Source organism: Pelobates fuscus, chromosome 8 (genome assembly GCF_036172605.1).
Source record: "Pelobates fuscus isolate aPelFus1 chromosome 8, aPelFus1.pri, whole genome shotgun sequence".
NCBI classification, from domain to species: Eukaryota; Metazoa; Chordata; class Amphibia; order Anura; family Pelobatidae; genus Pelobates; species Pelobates fuscus.
The window spans coordinates 80,313,002-80,331,335 of NC_086324.1; the positions used below are offsets into that span (position 1 = coordinate 80,313,002).

An 18,334-nucleotide genomic window follows, 5' to 3' on the forward strand; every position below is an offset into this window, starting at 1 on the left:
TCACCTTATTTTGCTTTGTCTTAAAAAAAATTAAAAATTATTTTCTCTTTTTTTTCTCCAAATTTAGTGCAATTGAGGACTCTTAATAACAAAACTAATATAATGTTCCTTCTGATATTTGTGATTATATATGTCTATTTAAAGTGTCTATGTATTAATTGTACTATCCCCCCTTTTTTTATATTGTATACTTTAGAAAAATAGTTGGTTAATATCTATTTTTCTTGAGCAAATATAATTAGTTCCTGTACACACCGATCGAGATGTGTTGCAGAATGGCGCTGGAATGCAAGAAGCCGAAATTATGTGATCATGTGATCGCCGAAGTGATTTGACGTTGGTGGAACGCATTAAAGATGGCGCTGGAATGCAAGTTCAAAAAAACTAGCATAATTACATATAACGATCAGCTGGAAACAGAAGGGGGAGTCCATTGAAGATGCATGGAGTGGAGAAGCTTCAGCCAATACGCGTAAGAATTTGGAAAACTGCCACTGGGCCACCAATGAACTCTGGGGATTAGCCCTATATAAGGACTTGGTGGGAAAGGTTGGTTATGTTGCTGCTTTTTTTTCCTTTGGAAAATTGCTGTTGCACTATTGCACTTTGATTTTAACGTACCTCATTGTGTCACTGAAGAAGTCAACTTTGGTGAAAGAAACTAGTTGGACCCATTTTATCTATTAAATTCATGTTTGTTTTTTGATCATTTGTATGCACTTTACTGCTGACCCTTGGACGTACTGCTTGTGAAGAGGAGACGAGGAAGGTCTTAGCCCCCTAGCCTAAATCAGGGAAGGCACCCCAAGGCACAAAACGCTACACGTTTTTGTGAGTATACATCTACAGCACAGAGTTTATTAATAACTTGACATACTTCCCTATGTGTTATTTGTTTATCCCTATTTTAGATGCATAGCTAAATCCCAAATTTCTGTTTGTACATTTTGCAGAAAAGCTAATGCAGCCAGGTCTCTTCTTCACCTTTAGACAAGGCAATACATGCCTCATAGTTTATGCATTAGAATTCATGTCCTCAGCTGCAAAGAGTTATTTGATAGGTAAAAAGGTTACATGGTATTCACTAAATAAGATTTGAGAGGGGCATACAATCTGGTCAGAATTTGTGAACGAGATGAACGGAAGACAGCATTTAACATTCGATACGGACACTACTAGCATACAAGATCCAGTGCACTCACTCATTTACTAAACAGCAATTTCAAGTCACTAAGAATGTAATAGTTTTATTTTAAAACACATCATCTAGGCAAAAATAATGGGGGTTTAGTTACAATATGTGATCATACATTGCATAAGCCTGACGCAACGTCAATATACCCAACTCTTGGCAGGTCCTACTAGCATCCTAATGCCTAATCTTATGAGATTAATCTACTGACTTGGGAAATGCTTCCTCCTGGGACTCTCTGGTCAAGGTTAAATAGGACTCTTAAATGAGGCACCTGTGAAAGGGAGGGATGCAAAACCAAGGAGCTGGCCTGGACTCCATAATATATATATATATATATATATATATATATATATATATATGTAGAAATTGTAGCCGTATTAGTCCAGTGATATAGATGTAAAAAACAGATAAAATTCGTATCTTGTAATACCCTTTTTATTGGACTAACAGAATTTTTTAGTGACAAGCTTTCGGGATAACCTCCCTTTCTCAAGTCTGAAGCATTTCTGAGCAAGACGACACATAGAATTCAAAGTTGAGTTGTGATATAGGGGTTAAAGCGACATGAGTGTAGATAAGACACAGGTTTGGTAGAAAATAGACACCATCTTTGTAGAGGGTCATAAATATCTTTCTGAAGAGCAGAGTGAGGGGGGAGAGAGGGAAAAGAAAAACAAACAAGCAGACAGTGCAGAGGATGGTACACTTTATACATGCACACACACATAAATGTGTATATGTGAATGCATAAACACATGTACATATACATAAACACATATACATACATGCACATGAACTCATATACACAAATATAAATGCACAGAAATATATATATATATATATATATATATATATATATATATATATATATATATATAAAAGCATACATGCATATGAGTATGGGAAAGCATAGGTGAACACATAGTACTTGGTATACAGATAGAATAGACATATAGGAATGCATTTTAAAGTGTTGGTACATATGACAGAATAGTAAGATAATGCTGGGAGAGTGTTCATGTAAAGTGTTGGTAGTGGGACAGGAATCCCAAATCAATATTTAGTCCTCTATTCTTGCTGTTAAACCATTTAATCATTCTGGCTTCAAAGGCTTTTCTTTCCTGGGTATTTTTAAAACCCCCCTTCAGTACTTTGATTTTTAGGTCCTTCAGTGAGTGGCCAGGCTGGGTAAAGTGGTGTCCCACAGGAGTGCAGTATGATTCTTCTTTGTGGTGTTCAATAGAGTGTCTGTGCATATTCATTCTGCCATTTAATGGCTGGGTGGTTTCCCCAATGTAGCATCCTAGGTGGCATTTTATGCATTGAATCATGTATACCACATTGCTGGATGTGCAGGAGTATGAACCTTTAATGCTGTGGGTTTTATTGTTGTGTGTGGCTATGTTGTCTGTGCATCGAGCAGGGTCCTCTTCAACCTATTGTTCCTGTAAGTTTATTTGTAATTGTCCTATCTATAGTTAAATCCCTTCTCATAATATTGTAAAGCGCTACGGAATCTGTTGGCGCTATATAAATTGCAATAATAATAATAATAATAATAATAATATGTGCTGACACAGTTTGCAGCGAGGTTTTTTGCATTGACTGGTCCCATTTTCTTCATTCTTACCATCAGTGGGCAGCTTCCTGTTGATTAATTTTTGTTGGAGGTTTGGTGGTTGTCTGAAGGCCAAAATGGGTGTTTCAGGGAAAATGTTTTTCAGAGTCTCATCTTCTGTTAATATTGGTTGTAGGTCTCTGATGATTTTCCGTATTTCCTCAAGAGCTGGGTTGTAGGTGACCACAAGTGGCACTCGTGTGGATATTTTTTTCTCTCTGTACTGTAGCAGGTGCGTGCGTGGCGTTTTTACAGCAGAGTTGATTTGTTTGGTAATAATCTTTGGTTTGTAGCCTGGCCACTCACTGAAGGACCTAAAAATCAAAGTACTGAAGGGGGGTTTTAAAAATACCCAGGAAAGAAAAGCCTTTGAAGCCAGAATGATTAAATGGTTTAACAGCAAGAATAGAGGACTAAATATTGATTTGGGATTCCTGTCCCACTACCAACACTTTACATGAACACTCTCCCAGCATTATCTTACTATTCTGTCATATGTACCAACACTTTAAAATGCATTCCTATATGTCTATTCTATCTGTATACCAAGTACTATGTGTTCACCTATGCTTTCCCATACTCATATGCATGTATGCTTTTATATATATATATATATATATATATATATATTTCTGTGCATTTATATTTGTGTATATGAGTTCATGTGCATGTATGTATATGTGTTTATGTATATGTACATGTGTTTATGCATTCACATATACACATTTATGTGTGTGTGCATGTATAAAGTGTACCATCCTCTGCACTGTCTGCTTGTTTGTTTTTCTTTTCCCTCTCTCCCCCCTCACTCTGCTCTTCAGAAAGATATTTATGACCCTCTACAAAGATGGTGTCTATTTTCTACCAAACCTGTGTCTTATCTACACTCATGTCGCTTTAACCCCTATATCACAACTCAACTTTGAATTCTATGTGTCGTCTTGCTCAGAAATGCTTCAGACTTGAGAAAGGGAGGTTATCCCGAAAGCTTGTCACTAAAAAATTCTGTTAGTCCAATAAAAAAGGTATTACAAGATACGAATTTTATCTGTTTTTTACATCTACATCACTGGACTAATACGGCTACAATTTCTACATATATATATATATATATATATATATATATATATATATATAGAAACTATGCAATTTCTGGCACTCTTCCCAAATAATAATACATACCAGGTGCTTCTCAGTCGAAACGTCGATTTTTTTTGCTTGCTATTTGAATACAGTAATTTGATTTACCAATTTTCCATGGAGTGCTCTCATTTCTTGCTTTGTTTATATATATATATATATATATATATATATGTTAAAAGGCCTGAACATGTGGAGGCCTGAATTTGTGGGAGGAGTAAGTCCCCTACTTAAACTCCCAGCCCCTACTCACCTCTGCCTTTCAGCTGATTGTTTTGTCCCCATAGCAACCAGCACTTCCTGTCCAGCTTCCCTCCAGAATTTTTTCCTGTTTCCAGCAGTCAGACGTCCTGACCAGTCCTCCGTCCGTTTGAGGCCTTCCACTCGGTTCCCGGTCAAGGTACCCGGTTTCCGGTCACGAGACCGGCACGTTCACGTAAGTTAGGCGTAGGAAATAGCGCCCCGCTATTTCCCGCCGTTCGGGCCTAAAAACGTAGGGGTAGGCTCCCTCTATCATATTCGTACAAATACACGCTTTTTTAACCGATTTCAGTGTTCACGCCAAAACAGACGAACGCTCGGCACTTTATCACTGCTTTTACATATTCGTACGGAAACTACCGAATCTATTATTATTTATATACACAGTAATATTATTACGGGCATTCTCTTATTTCCGTTTGGTCACCCAGGACCAATCTATTTCGTACGATTAAAACACAAAAACACCTTGCTCTAAATCCATATTCGGCTAGTTCTTATTCAAATAGGCTACAGTATGCACTCAGTTCTATTTCACGAATTCTACTTTTCTTTACGGATATTCCCTGTTCGGTCATATTGCTACTGATACCTTTTTTGTCAGTTTGGGGATATAATTAGCTTGTTTAAAAATCTGCCTTGTGATTTTCTTTCTATGTTAACCAGTTAATTTGTTTTACTACTTTTTAAAATATCCACGTCTATCATAAACGTACGGTTTCTATACACTGTGGCAGGATGGCCAGGCTCGTCACAAACTTCAAATGCAACAGTCAGGATAAAATAGTACTGCAGTTTATTGTCACTTTCCACAATATATACAAGGTTGTGCTCTCCCACAAAATAAAACAAAAAGAAAATAAATCCTACTCCAACTTGGAGACTTACTAAACAACAGTGTTACTAACTATCCAACTGGCCAGCTAATCTAGTTCCCAGTTTTAAACAAAATGAAATACAGCACTTTAAGCAGGTTTCACACAGTACCTTTGTCTCAGGCTTAACTGCCTCCTCTCTCCCAGCTGTTAGACTCTCTGATATCTTCAGAGGCTAACCTTTTAAAACCCTAGTGCTGGTTAATTACATTCACCTGGTATATAACATTCAAGGGGTGACTCCCACCAATTAACCCCATCATGCTGGGAATAGAGCACTCCAATCTATTACTAACATAGAAAGCCTCTATGACCTATACTAATAAATACTGTTTATAAACACAATATCCGGCACATAAACGTCTGTACTATTCATTTTCCATATAATCACGCTGTCACATATTTTTGGCTTTACAGACTGCATCGGTTTCTCGCTTTTTCTGCGCTAAAGTTGTTTATTTCAAGGTCTTTTATTACAGGAACAGGTATTGTATTTTATCACTTTGCATTATAAAGCCATAGGCCTAAAATGTTTACATATTGGGTTTTATTACTTACCTCCACACCTGTCGTTAACTATGGAATTTTTCTTCGGTTAACCCTTAGCTCCAGTATTATTCTAGGCTTCCCCCGGTTCTACACAGTTAAACCGTTTCGCATAACGTAATTTCTTTATGTCAAACCAAGGTATAGTTCACAACTCGTTTGTTACTACACCTCATATAAAACCTATCACGGTCTCAAGTTCATTACTACTTTTCCACAGGCTTACGCCCACGGTACGTTAATTCTTTACTATTATTTCTACTCAGACATACGGTCATACAGCCATCAGGCTCCGGAAAACACCAAAACCTGACCCGATACTCAGCCATACCTTCAGGTACTTACGTCTATACCCAAATACGTCCAATCGTCACCCCAAGGCCTCATCCAGCCTTCTCACAAATATCTATTTCAGCCCAGTCACACACTTAAACCTTCCAGATCCCTCAATGCAGGATCTCACGTTGCGCCCCTAACAAACAACCTACTCCCAATTCAAATCATACGCCACCACGATACGCATAAATACGTCAACATCTGTCTTAAAGCCTCAGGACTCTTCCTCAAGGACCGCATAAGACGAGACTTATCACACTTATTACCACCAGAAGGTTCCAGATACCATTCGCAAGAAGTCAAGGTTAGTATCTACACAACATTCCAGTCCTCTCACCTTATCCTTAAATATACAATCGAACTGGCTACAGGGTCTAGGCTAATGCCTTAGCGCACCCTATCAGAAAACTCGTCCCAGCGAGGCCTTCCATCCCCCCCCACCTCAACACGGAGGTACGGCCCCACGCCCAAATCATAGTTACAAGCCTCGCATGCCCTACTACAGGGCGCTAGTCAGGGCCTCACCTGTCACGGCCACACGTTTTGATTTCTCTCTACTGTCACCGAGAGGCCAACATCCCGCCACCACGTCTGTGGCAACTACGTCATAAGCCAAATCATAGGTAGAGCCTCTCACCGCCACTTGGCATTAGCAGGGCCTCACCTATCCAAACATTCAACAGTTAAGTTTTTCGCTTTGGCATCTAGCATTACAGTCCAGTTCTTCCATATACACCACCCCACATACCCCGCCTACTTACCTTACGCCCCTTCTAATATATCTTTCACATAATCATTCCTCTTAGAATGTCCCAAGAACCTATTCCAACCAAAGAATTGACAGAAGAAACTCCATTCACGCCTACCAGACCCGGGTCTCCAGGCGAATCACTCACTCTTTCAACCCCCACGTCCTTGAGAGCATGGATTAGTCCCAAAATTACGGCCGAGCTTAGGCTCAGGGGAATCCCCTTTCTGGCCACAGCTAGGAAGGCTGAACTTTATAGGCTACTTACTCACCAAGCCCCCGAGCCCAGGCCAGGGACTAGCTCTCAAGGACAACCACCAAGCAACAGCACGGCCACCCAGGATACCCTGGCAGAGATCTTGGCCAATCTACAGACCCTCAATAGCAGGCTATCTAAGGTGGAAAGCGCCATCTCCTCCCCAGGTACTACCACGGTAGTCCCAGTCGCTTTCACGGCTGTACCTACTATACCAACATGCCCTCCTATACTCCCCCCTCCAGCACCGGGCACAGCCATTACACCATTTGAGTCACCAGCACACTCCGTCCCTGACTCTATCAGGAAAGATATCCTAGACGGGAAGGATGTGTGTCTGGTGTCCTTGCTCATAGCCTCACAGGATGTACTTGAGAACAAGGCATTCAATTATGGTGATATCTCTGTGGTGCTCAAGACAAGGGATCCCAGGCTTAATCATCTGGTGGATTATCTCACCACAGGGTTCACTAAAGGGTTTCTCACGGGTATTGTAGCCATTCCCCCAGGTACACTAGAATGCCCTAATCTCCAGTCAGCACGTTTAGACCCAGTCTCCATAGACACTCTCATTGCCTCTGAAATCACCAACGGTTTCATGATCGGCCCCTTCACCTCTTCACCATTCTCCTCCTGGCACACTAACCCCATTGGTATTGCTATTCACAAATATTCTAATAAAAAAAAAAAAAAAAAAGTCTAATTATTGATTTATCGGCACCGCACTCCTCTTTTGTTCCAAGCATAAACGCACTCATTCCAGCAGACAAATTCTCACTTCAGTACGTAACCATCGACGACGCTATACAGTCCATCATATCATCTGGTAATCGACCCTGGCTTAGCAAAACGGACATCACAAACGCGTTTAAATTACTACCCATGCACCCCTCACTCTGGCACTTACACGGTGTTAAATGGCGAGGGAAATATTACTTCTCTACACGACTCACTTTCGGTTCTCGAAGCAGCCCCAAACTGTTCGACATTTTCGCAGAGTCACTATGCTGGCTGCTTCTGAACGTCACCAGGTGTCACTCCGTTATCCACTACCTCGACGACTTTTTACTAATAGAGCCAGGGTCACCTTCACCCACAGCAATCAGAAGCACTACTGCACTATTTTCCACACTTGGAGTCCCTTTGTCCACAGCCAAAACTATAGGCCCCACAACTAAATTGACCTTTCTGGGGATAGAACTGGACTCGGTTAACCTCAGAGCTAGCCTCCCCCACGACAAACTGTCACGTTTGAGAGGGGAGATGACTTGTTCCTGCGGAATTATGTTTGCACTAGAAAAGAACTTCAGTCCCTTCTCGGATCCCTGAACTTTGCGATGCGCATCATTCCGTAGGGAAGGTCTTTCATATCCAGACTCCTTTGCCTGCTGCACGGAGTTCCGGACTCTGGCCCAGTTTCTTTGGACCCCCACGCCAAGGCTGACTTAGCTATGTGGGGGAAGTTTTTGAAGGACTGGAATGGAATCTCCATGTTTATACCCCCCCTCTTCACCCATCATCCACACAGACGCAGCAGCCAATACCAGTTTTGCAGCCATTTTTGGGAACCACTGGTTCAGGGGCCATTGGCCCACTGATACGGATGCCTTGCCAGGATTCAGAGAGACCTCAGCACTATTTGAAATTTATCCCATTGTGGCGGCCGCACACACCTGGGGTCATCTCTGGTCTGGCAAGGCAGTCAAATGCTACTCTGATAACTCGGCAGCTTGCGAAATCGTGAACAAAGGGCGATCATCTTCCCTGACCATCATGCGGCTGATTCGCAAGCTGACCTGGTTGGCAGCATCCGGCCAGTTTCACTTAGTTTGTTTTCACATCCCGGGTATTCACAACACGGCCGCTGACGCTCTTTCTCGTTCTCAATTTCAGGCATTTTCTCAGGCACTCCCAACAGCTCACCTACAACCATCCAGGACACCACGGTTCCACGATCTAATCCGATTAAGCACACTCTTGAACCACGCTAGAGCACTCACCAAGCATTATCACCAAACACGGCTATCACTTACAATAGGGCTCTTAATATATTTAATAAATTCACAGCAGAGTTCGGTTTACAAGGTGACTTCTCTATTCAAACCATGGTGGCTTTTGCCTCTTTTTTCCACCTACACCTTAAACTATCTCACAACACCATTAAACTATATCTCACGGGGGTCCAGCACCACAGCCTCACCTCTTTTTCCTAACACACCTTTCCTGTCTTCATACCCCGTCAAAAAGGTTTTGAAAGGAATATCAAAGGTTTCACCTCCACTCTCTACCATTAGATTACCTATAGATGGGCCTATCTTCAGGTCACTTAGCAATCTCCTTGACACAGCCCCATTCGACATCGGCACAAATACGGTGATCAAATCTGCTTTATATCTCGCTTTCTACGGTTTTCTCAGACCTAGAGAGTTCACCGTAATTTTTCAAGGAGATACGAAGCTAAGACTTAAAATATCACACCTCACTAAAATAGAGGATCACTACCAACTTTCGATCCCTACAACTAAAACCAACCGGTCACTACACCCTACTATAATTCCTCTCTTCCCTACTGATAATGCCTGGTGTCCGGTAAAAGTACTAGACCACCTACGGTCAACTCTGCACGGTCACCTACTGGACTCTCCGCTCTTAACACTACAAGGGCACCCGTTAACCACAGCAAAATTGATGGTTCATATCAGAATTCTGTTATCTAAGCTCGGACACAACCCGATTGCATTCTCTAGGCACTCCTTCCGTATAAGAGCCGCCTCTGCAGCCTCTAGCACTAACACACCGGTCCATATCATCAAGAGACTGGGGCGGTGGAAATCCTCCATATATACTGCATATATTCCACAGCCGGAGAAAGAGCTTCGCCAAGCTTTCAGCAACTTGGTTTTGTAAAAAATGCAATTAAGTGTGTATTTCTCGAATTTATCTTTTTGCCCTCTTTTATTTACAGGCCCACTCGTACGTTGGTTTCGGCACACCACAACCAACTTTGCTCACAGTTACTATCCATTACGTATTTAAATTCCGAGCACAAGTTAAAAGGCCTGAACATGTGGAGGCCTGAATTTGTGGGAGGAGTAAGTCCCCTACTTAAACTCCCAGCCCCTACTCACCTCTGCCTTTCAGCTGATTGTTCCCACCCACCTACACCCTGTTATAATTACATTCTCCTTGGTGGGCCCTCTTTTATTTACAGGCCCACTCGTACGTTGGTTTCGGCACACCACAACCAACTTTGCTCACAGTTACTATCCATTACGTATTTAAATTCCGAGCACAAATATATATATATAAAAATATGTGTGTGTGTGTGTGAAACTATGAGACTGCACTCACCTGAACATACATACATTATAGGGTGCAGCTGGGCGCAATTCATACAACATACAGTATCCAACGTACTCGCTCATTCACTAAACTGCAATTTCAAGTCTCACAGAATGTAATAGTTTTATTTAATAACACCTCAGCTAGGCAAAAAAAATGGGGGTTTAGTTGTAAAGAAGCTTGGGAGACTGAGGGATCCTCCATAGACAGTGCCAATTCTTGTCTAGTGACGAGTGAGAGATTGACACTTCTAGCTGGCGATAGCTCTGCCCAGTGTCTAGAAGTGTCAGACGTAGGAAAATACTAAGACAAAGTAGTCCCTTTTAGTGAAATTCCGATCCAATCAATATGAATATTTCATAAAGATTTTACATTTATGAAATACTCATTTTGCAGGAGGGTGTGACAGTGCCGTTTTAAGAAAATTGAGAAGGTGGCGCTCAGGTCATTATTTACACCACTGATGACACTATAAATTAAGAGCCTTTAAAGTAACTTTTATTCTTTAAAGAAAACAAGTTGATTAAGTAAGGTCAAATGGCTCAAAAATACTTAAAATGTTTTTATTTTTACTTTATAGTAGCGCATTATAATGTATTTCACCCCACTGAGTTTTACAGAAAGTTGACATAACATAGAAGTAATTGAAGCACAAAATTGACCAGTTAAGCATTTACACACAGTCACATCCCCAGCATGTTTTACTTTCAAAACAATAGGTCTGCCCTGAAAACTCTGGAGTCTGGATAATGACACATTCAAAAACCCAATCCCCTTCTGTATCCCCTGGATAACTGTAGTGAAATGCAGTTTTCAGTAAGCAGGGATTAACGGCAGCCATACAGTACACAATTAAATCATACAATCACTCACAATAGTGAATGAACTGGCTATACATTTTCCTTACTGGACAGAAATCAGGTCAAAGCCACTTTTAATATATGCACATCACAGAATTATATGATATATATAAATAGCCTCTCTACCAAACTTAGGTAGCTGCCAGCCCTGTCCTGCTAAACTCAATCCACAATGGGGAAGGTAAGTGATACCATTATAAAACACAATATTGAGGCATGTCATTTAATAGTACGGAAGACAAACAAGAAGTGTATTAGATATATTCTTTGCAATAGGTTCGCCAATAAGTTCTTCTACGCTGGGCATTACAATAATTTTTCTCATCTATTGGCTAGGCAACAAAGTAGAGATATACGATTTAATTAACATTAGTGGAAAAGTGTTAACTATCTTTTCACAAAGCAATAAGAAAAATGTTCTATATTTTAAAGAAAATTAATAAATGTAAATTGTACTTGGAATGATACACACAATTTAAATTAAAGAGTAGTAAATGTCATCTATACATCATGCATACCATGTGTGATATTCATCAGGATCAAGGTCAATTTTTGGTTCTTTTTGGAGTTCATTAAATTGGAATAAAAGAATATAAATTATGAAAAGACTATGAGTGCAGCCATACCTTTTACTTCATTTGTATATCAGAAGACTTATGCTCTGGCACCCAGCAAACTAAGGATATAGCCTGAGTGCAAGAATCCCTTGTTTATTCATATATTTCATATATTTGATCCTTCCCTCAACATTCAATCAGTTCTCTTCATTGACAGCTATGCCAGCAACATGAAACACTATACTGAGAATTAAGTGCCAGGGAAAGCACAAGAATGCTCCTAGCTCCTACATGCAAAGTAGTTGCTGTGATTATTCTTCTGATGAGATTGTATAATGTTTCATTTTAGGAATATAGAAATACAGTGACAAACATCACTCCATTCTGATTCCATTGTGGTGAAAATTGCGTTTTCACTGGCAGGGCAAATCTTGCCTGGGTGGGAGCAAGGGTGGGTATTACATTACTATAACACCCTAAAATCCAGTCTCATGGTTATAATTTATCTTAATGATATATTATATATCCATTGCTTGAAGAGATGTTATTAAAAAAAAATGATCGTGTCATGAGAGGTTCACGTTAACGCCTCTCACATATATTTAAAGGAATGGAACATACTCTCATACCTCACCAAAGACCTTTTTTATTTTCACCAGACTAGACTAAAACTGAATGACACCAAGAATGACAAATCATCATGTCCCCTGGCCTTAATGTAAAAAACAGTTAAAACAGACTAACGTAATTTTTTTAATGACAAAGTTTCGGGAGAACCTCCCTTTCTCAAGTCTGAAGCATTTCTGAGCAAGATGACACATGGAATTCAAAGTTGAGTTCTGATACAGGGGTTACAATCTCTCTCTCGCTATATATATATATATATATATATATATATATATATATATACAATCTCTCTCTCGCTATATATATATATATATATATATATATATACACATACACACAAATACATGGAATTTTATAAGACCATGACATCAGTTTTCCTTAACAGTTTCTTAGTATACAGTAATAGGTGATAATTACTTGTTTTCATTTTAAAATCTCAGATAATCTTCTATGAAGACAAGGGTTTCCAGGGTCGTTCCTATGAGTGCAGTAATGACTGTACTGACCTGTCTTCATATTTCAACCGTTGCAACTCCATCCGTGTAGAAAATGGAAACTGGGTACTCTATGAATTTCCTAACTATAAAGGCCACCAGTATTATCTCAGGAGGGGAGAATATCCTGACTTTCAGCAATGGATGGGATTTAATGACTCTGTCAGATCCTGTCATCTGACCCCTCAGGTAAGTTGTTTTTTTTTTTTTTTTTTTTTTTATAAAATCTATTCCCAACAAATTAACAAACAAGTATGGCATTAATTTAATATTGTTGGGTAAGCTTTTTACATGATTTAATATTTTTTGGATACACTTTTAAAATGATTTAATATTAAGAAACATTAAGAAATATTTTGATATTTATTCCGTTGAACTAAAAAGCTAGTTTGGAATCAGAATTGAGTTTAGGCTATAGTTGGTACAAAATAAATCAAAATTATGAATGTAAGAGCATTACCAGAGGTCAAAACAGAGTATTACAAGCCATTATCAGTTTAATGGTAATATGAGTTATTTCATTAATGCATTCATGCTGAAATGAATAATGATCGTATCACCAGCAGCATCCACTATTTGTAGTTATGGGCAAAAAGCTAAATGAAGAGCAATTTCTATAGGTAAGGATTTTGGGTGCCGAGTATTCTATGTAGTTTTGGGGGTGCCCAAGAATTAGTCTTTGAATATAGCTCAAAATGAAAGAAAATGATAAAAAATTGCGCTGATTTAGCCATACATTGTTATGAACAGAGGGGAAAGAAAATTAAAAAAAATGGGCAATGTTCCTAATATTCCAAACATTGTGGATAATTGCAAAACAGTAAATTCTTTATAGGTGATGTCAGATGCTTTCTTTGTGAATCACATTAAGGAGCTTAAAGTGTGAGTTAAAAACATTGAGCAGAAACATTTAAAGAAAATATTCTGCAACAAATTTGCTAGTAAAATAGCAACTCAGTAAAAAAAAATCCAAAATCCAATGACATCCAAACTGGCATGGAACAAGGAGACTTAATTTGAGTTATTTTTTTTTTTTTAGTTTGCAAAGGCCTTTGACACAGACCATTGCATTCTATTGCAAAAACTTAACAATCTGAGGCATTGTTGATCGTTTGCTAACATGGTTTTGTGCATATGCATCAGATTGATCGAAATATGTGTCCATTTCTGATAGGGCATCCCTCCCTCTCCTAGTCATGTGTGGTGTTCCCCAAGGCTCCATACTCAGCTCTCTATTATTCACATTATTTATAAATGACCTGCCTAATGTCTGCAAAGCCTCAAATGTACACATGTATGCAGATGACACTGTAATCTACGCTTGCAAACCCAATCTACCACAACTTGAGGCTGTACTCCAAGACCAGTTCACAGTGGTATAAAAGTGGATTGCAGATAACAAACTTTTCCTAAACACTGACAAAATTGTCACAATGATCTTTGAAACAGTATCTAAATTATCTAAATTACAAAATGCCCAACTATGTATCAGAACAAATTCAAATAACATACTGACCGCTGTCTATTATTCCAATATATTCTTTGGCCTTCACATTGAAAAACTCTCTTCAAAACTTTATCCAAAAGTAGGAAACTCTGTACAAAATTAAATCCTGCCTAAGCCTTATAGCAAGGAAACAGTGCAACATTCAATATGGGGATTTAGTGTATGCACCTGTACAAACCCACCTTCATAAACGTAATATGGTGTTCAACTCATTCTGACACTTTGTACTACAATGTAATTACTTGACCCACCATTGTGACATGTTTAAAGATCTAAACTGGCTATTGCTGGAATCCTGACGCACCCTCCATCTTTCCAGCCTTGTGTTTAAGAGCTTTTCTGAGAAGCACCCACAGTACCTGAGTAGAATGCTCTCCCCAGTTGTTCCCACCTCATATAATCTCCAATCCAGTACCAGCACTTTATTTAGCATACTGCAACACAAAAATAACCTCACGGACACAGTCAAATCTTCATTCAATCTAAAATCCTTTAAAAGATCTATGGCAATATACCTCAATACTAAATGCACCTGTAATCATGGTTGACTATATTCCTTACCTGTTCTGTGTTATATTTATATATGTAATTGTAAATGTAAATTTGTAATATTTTATTGCACCCTATTGTAACAATGCAGTGTTTGTGGGCCGAGGACATACTTGAAAATGAGAGAAATCGTAATGCATCCTTTCTGGTTAAATATTTTATAAACAAATAAATAATTTCCCTCTTAGCCCCACTGGAACAAGCTCACTTCGTGCATCCAATCTGCCAACTCTCCATCATTTTTCTGCCAACTTGACTGAAGCCTTCCCTGTCACTTCCCAATCCCTCACTTGTTGCCCACATATCTGTCCATATAACCAGGCCCGGACTGACCATGAGGCAAATCAGGCAAATGCTAGTAGCCCATGATGGTCAAGGGCCGAGGCTAACAGGGGATATCAGAGGATCTCCCCAGCCAGCCCATGCATGGCCGGCACTAACCAAGCACTGGCCCTGCTGTGTGCCATGATGGACAGTTGGGGAAATCAAAGATCACCCTCACCAGCCCACAGGCTCTTCAATGCAGAGAGGAGAGAAGACCGAGGAACTCTAGCCTGCAGCTCCACTGGGTTCTTCCTCTTGCGAGCTCGGAACATTGCTGTAGTTACCGAATCTCAAACTCTGGATCCTCTACACACACACACACATAAACACCCCCCTCTCATCCCAGTCCCCTTTCCACTGGGACACTGTGATTATTAAATATCTAGGCCGATTGTTTTTCCCAGTCCAGTCCTGCATATAACCATCCTAACATTCCCTCATCTCCTGAAGTGGGGCAACCATGCAGTCTTCTTCCTGTTCTCCAGATGCAGCTTACAAATTTAAATTGAGCCTGGGCATTTGGCACAACTAGGTCAATTATCTTATACCATAAACACTCCACTCTATACCACCACCTTTCATTCTCTGCGAATTCACTTGACCAAGAGTCCCTCCTGACTTCTTATCAACCTCTTTGTCTCCATTCTATACTTTACTTATTGTAAACTCATTGTCTTTCTCATTTCCCATTCAATTCATAGTGATTGTGACGCATACTCACTGTGTACAGTATACTGTTTGTATACTGTTTGTTAAACAGTACTCCTTATACTGGCACAATTATGGATATACTTCTGTTAATTCACATTTATATCATCTCACTAAAACATTTTATTTGTACAATTCCTCTCTAGATTGTAAGCCCATGAGCAGGGTGCTATTCTCCTTTTGTTTAAGTGTATCTATGTATCTGCTGTTACCAGCACCGGGTAAGCACTGTACGACCTGTTAAATAAATATGCCTTTTTTCATCCATTTCACAGCACCGTGGTCCATTCATAATAAAAGTTTATGAGAAAGAAGACTTCAAAGGACAAATGATGGAGTTTACAGAAGATTGCCCCCATGTTTTTGAGCAATTCCACTACAATGACATCCATTCCTGCAATGTTCTTGATGGACAGTGGGTATTTTATGAGGAGCCTAATTTCAGAGGACGTCAGTATTACCTGAGACCTGGAGAATACAGAAGATACAATGACTGGGGTGCCATGAACTCCAGAGTTGGCTCATTCAGACGAGCTCAACATGTGTATTAAGTAATCTGACAGTGTGGCATCTATATTTCCATCAGCTAAATTAAAAAAAAAGATGATTACTCAATTATTTATTTATCTGATTTTAATTTGTCATACATGTAAATTTAGTGTGTATGAAAGTGTGTGTGCACTTGTAGAGGTTTGGACCATCACATCATTTGCAAGATCTGCCTCATCCTCAGAGCGTCTCTTATCCCCAGTTGAATAGCTTACTATTAGTGAAGCCTTTCACTGGATATTTTGTCTCATAAGCCAGATGCCAGAATAAGGTAAAATCATTTACTTAGTAAAATTTTGAATTAAAATACTACATTGTTTTTAATAGATTAAACTCTTGAACAGAATTAAACATTTAATATCTAAAGCTAATTTTGTGATACAAAAGAGCACCAAGAGTTTCTGAAACATTTTGCACGAGGAACCACTGCCAGTGAAGAACAATTTAAATAATATTTAAATGCATACAAATTTGAGTTTTTTGCATATAGTGCATACATAATACGTTTGGGTTAGCAAGGTGACTTTTGCAGTCTCAAATAAAAGTTGAAAAAAACAGAAGGGTTTGCAACTTTTAATCTAGAGGCAAACAGATCTCTGTGTGGATGGGCCTGTGCTTAGTGTAAAAAATAAATACGGGTTTGACTGGTTGGAGTTGCTGAAGTCAGGGATGTGATACCATGTATCCCTTCATTTCTAATTCTAATAGCATAACCTATGCATCATGAAGAATCACTTTGAGAGATTTGTACAAGCATAAGAGGTCGACTATTGCCTTGTTTCCACTGAGCGGATCGGTTTGGGTTGGTACAGTTTGGAAAGTTTAGAATGGACCAGCCCATTCTGGTGAGCGTTTCCACTGCAAGTCAGACCTTTCAGGGCCATGCGGGGTTTAGAAACCCAATCAATGGATTGTATAGTAGTTCTGCCCTAACCGAACCGGTCCATTTTCTATGGCCCTACATCTGAAGCAGGACCCTGAATGGATCGGTACGGTTCGCTTGTATGGACCACTTTCATAATGGAAACACGCAAAATAGCGAACTGTACCGAACCGAACCAAACCGATCTGCTCAGTGGAAACGAGGCAATAGTCGACCTCTTATGCTTATGTGTCCCGTGACTGCATTAATACAATGTCTCACCTCACCCTGCAGCCACTTGCAAACACTTCCACATCATCATATGTGTAGCCTGGTTGACCTCAGATATCAAGAGCATCCAGGATACTTCTCAGCGGACTGTCCCAAGCCTTGGGAGCAGTGAGCATGAGAGCCAGTACCCAAGCACAAACAACACAGTGATAGCCAGCCGAAGGCCAGCACAATTCTTGGCTGCTAGCTCACACCTGCAGTAGTCTGCTAACAGAAATCACAACACACCACCAATTGCTTTTAATCAGCAGACAAATAGTGCTGTGAGCCTGCAGCCAATAACCCTAGTACGCTTATGTCCCAGGGGGCAGTTGCATCCCTGACCAGTGGCGGAACTGATGTATAGAGGACACTGGTATAAGAACATTTTTTGGGCCCACCTCTAGTGCAAGAGTGACCAAAAGGTAGATCCCCATCTGTCATACAACTCCAACAATGCTATGCCAGTTGGGGATCTACCATTTACCCATCCTCGCAGGGTTATATTAGTGAGCAGTGTTTGTGCATTTGAAAATAAGCGTTTTTGTACAGAGTATGTGTGTGATGTAGGGGTGTATTTTTATTTACTATTGCCATTGCAATGCATTGGTGTACTTGTGAGTAGTGTTTGCGTTTTACTGCAAGAGTGTGTTAGTATGTAATGTTGGCTTTTAAATGCATGTGTATTTTGTGTTTCATGTTGGTGTTTG

General features: G+C 39.8%; 1 protein-coding gene across 1 annotated transcript; it reads left to right on the forward strand.

Annotated features, from left to right (window-relative positions):
- The first annotated feature begins 11,280 nt into the window (after positions 1 to 11,280).
- On the forward strand, positions 11,281 to 16,559 carry LOC134570803 (gamma-crystallin 1-like). The gene is made up of 3 exons (XM_063428783.1): positions 11,281 to 11,358; positions 12,802 to 13,044; positions 16,219 to 16,559. The coding sequence occupies exons 1-3, from the start codon at positions 11,350 to 11,352 to the stop codon at positions 16,492 to 16,494; spliced, it is 528 nt and encodes a 175-aa protein (XP_063284853.1). The 5' UTR covers positions 11,281 to 11,349; the 3' UTR covers positions 16,495 to 16,559.
- The last annotated feature ends 1,775 nt before the right edge of the window (positions 16,560 to 18,334 follow it).

What these genes read in the sequence shown, in the direction of transcription:
- LOC134570803 (XM_063428783.1), top strand. An exon ending in CCTGTCATCTGACCCCTCAG is followed by an intron (nt 13,045 to 16,218) that starts GTAAGTTGTTTT and finishes TCCATTTCACAG; the next exon opens with CACCGTGGTCCATTCATAAT.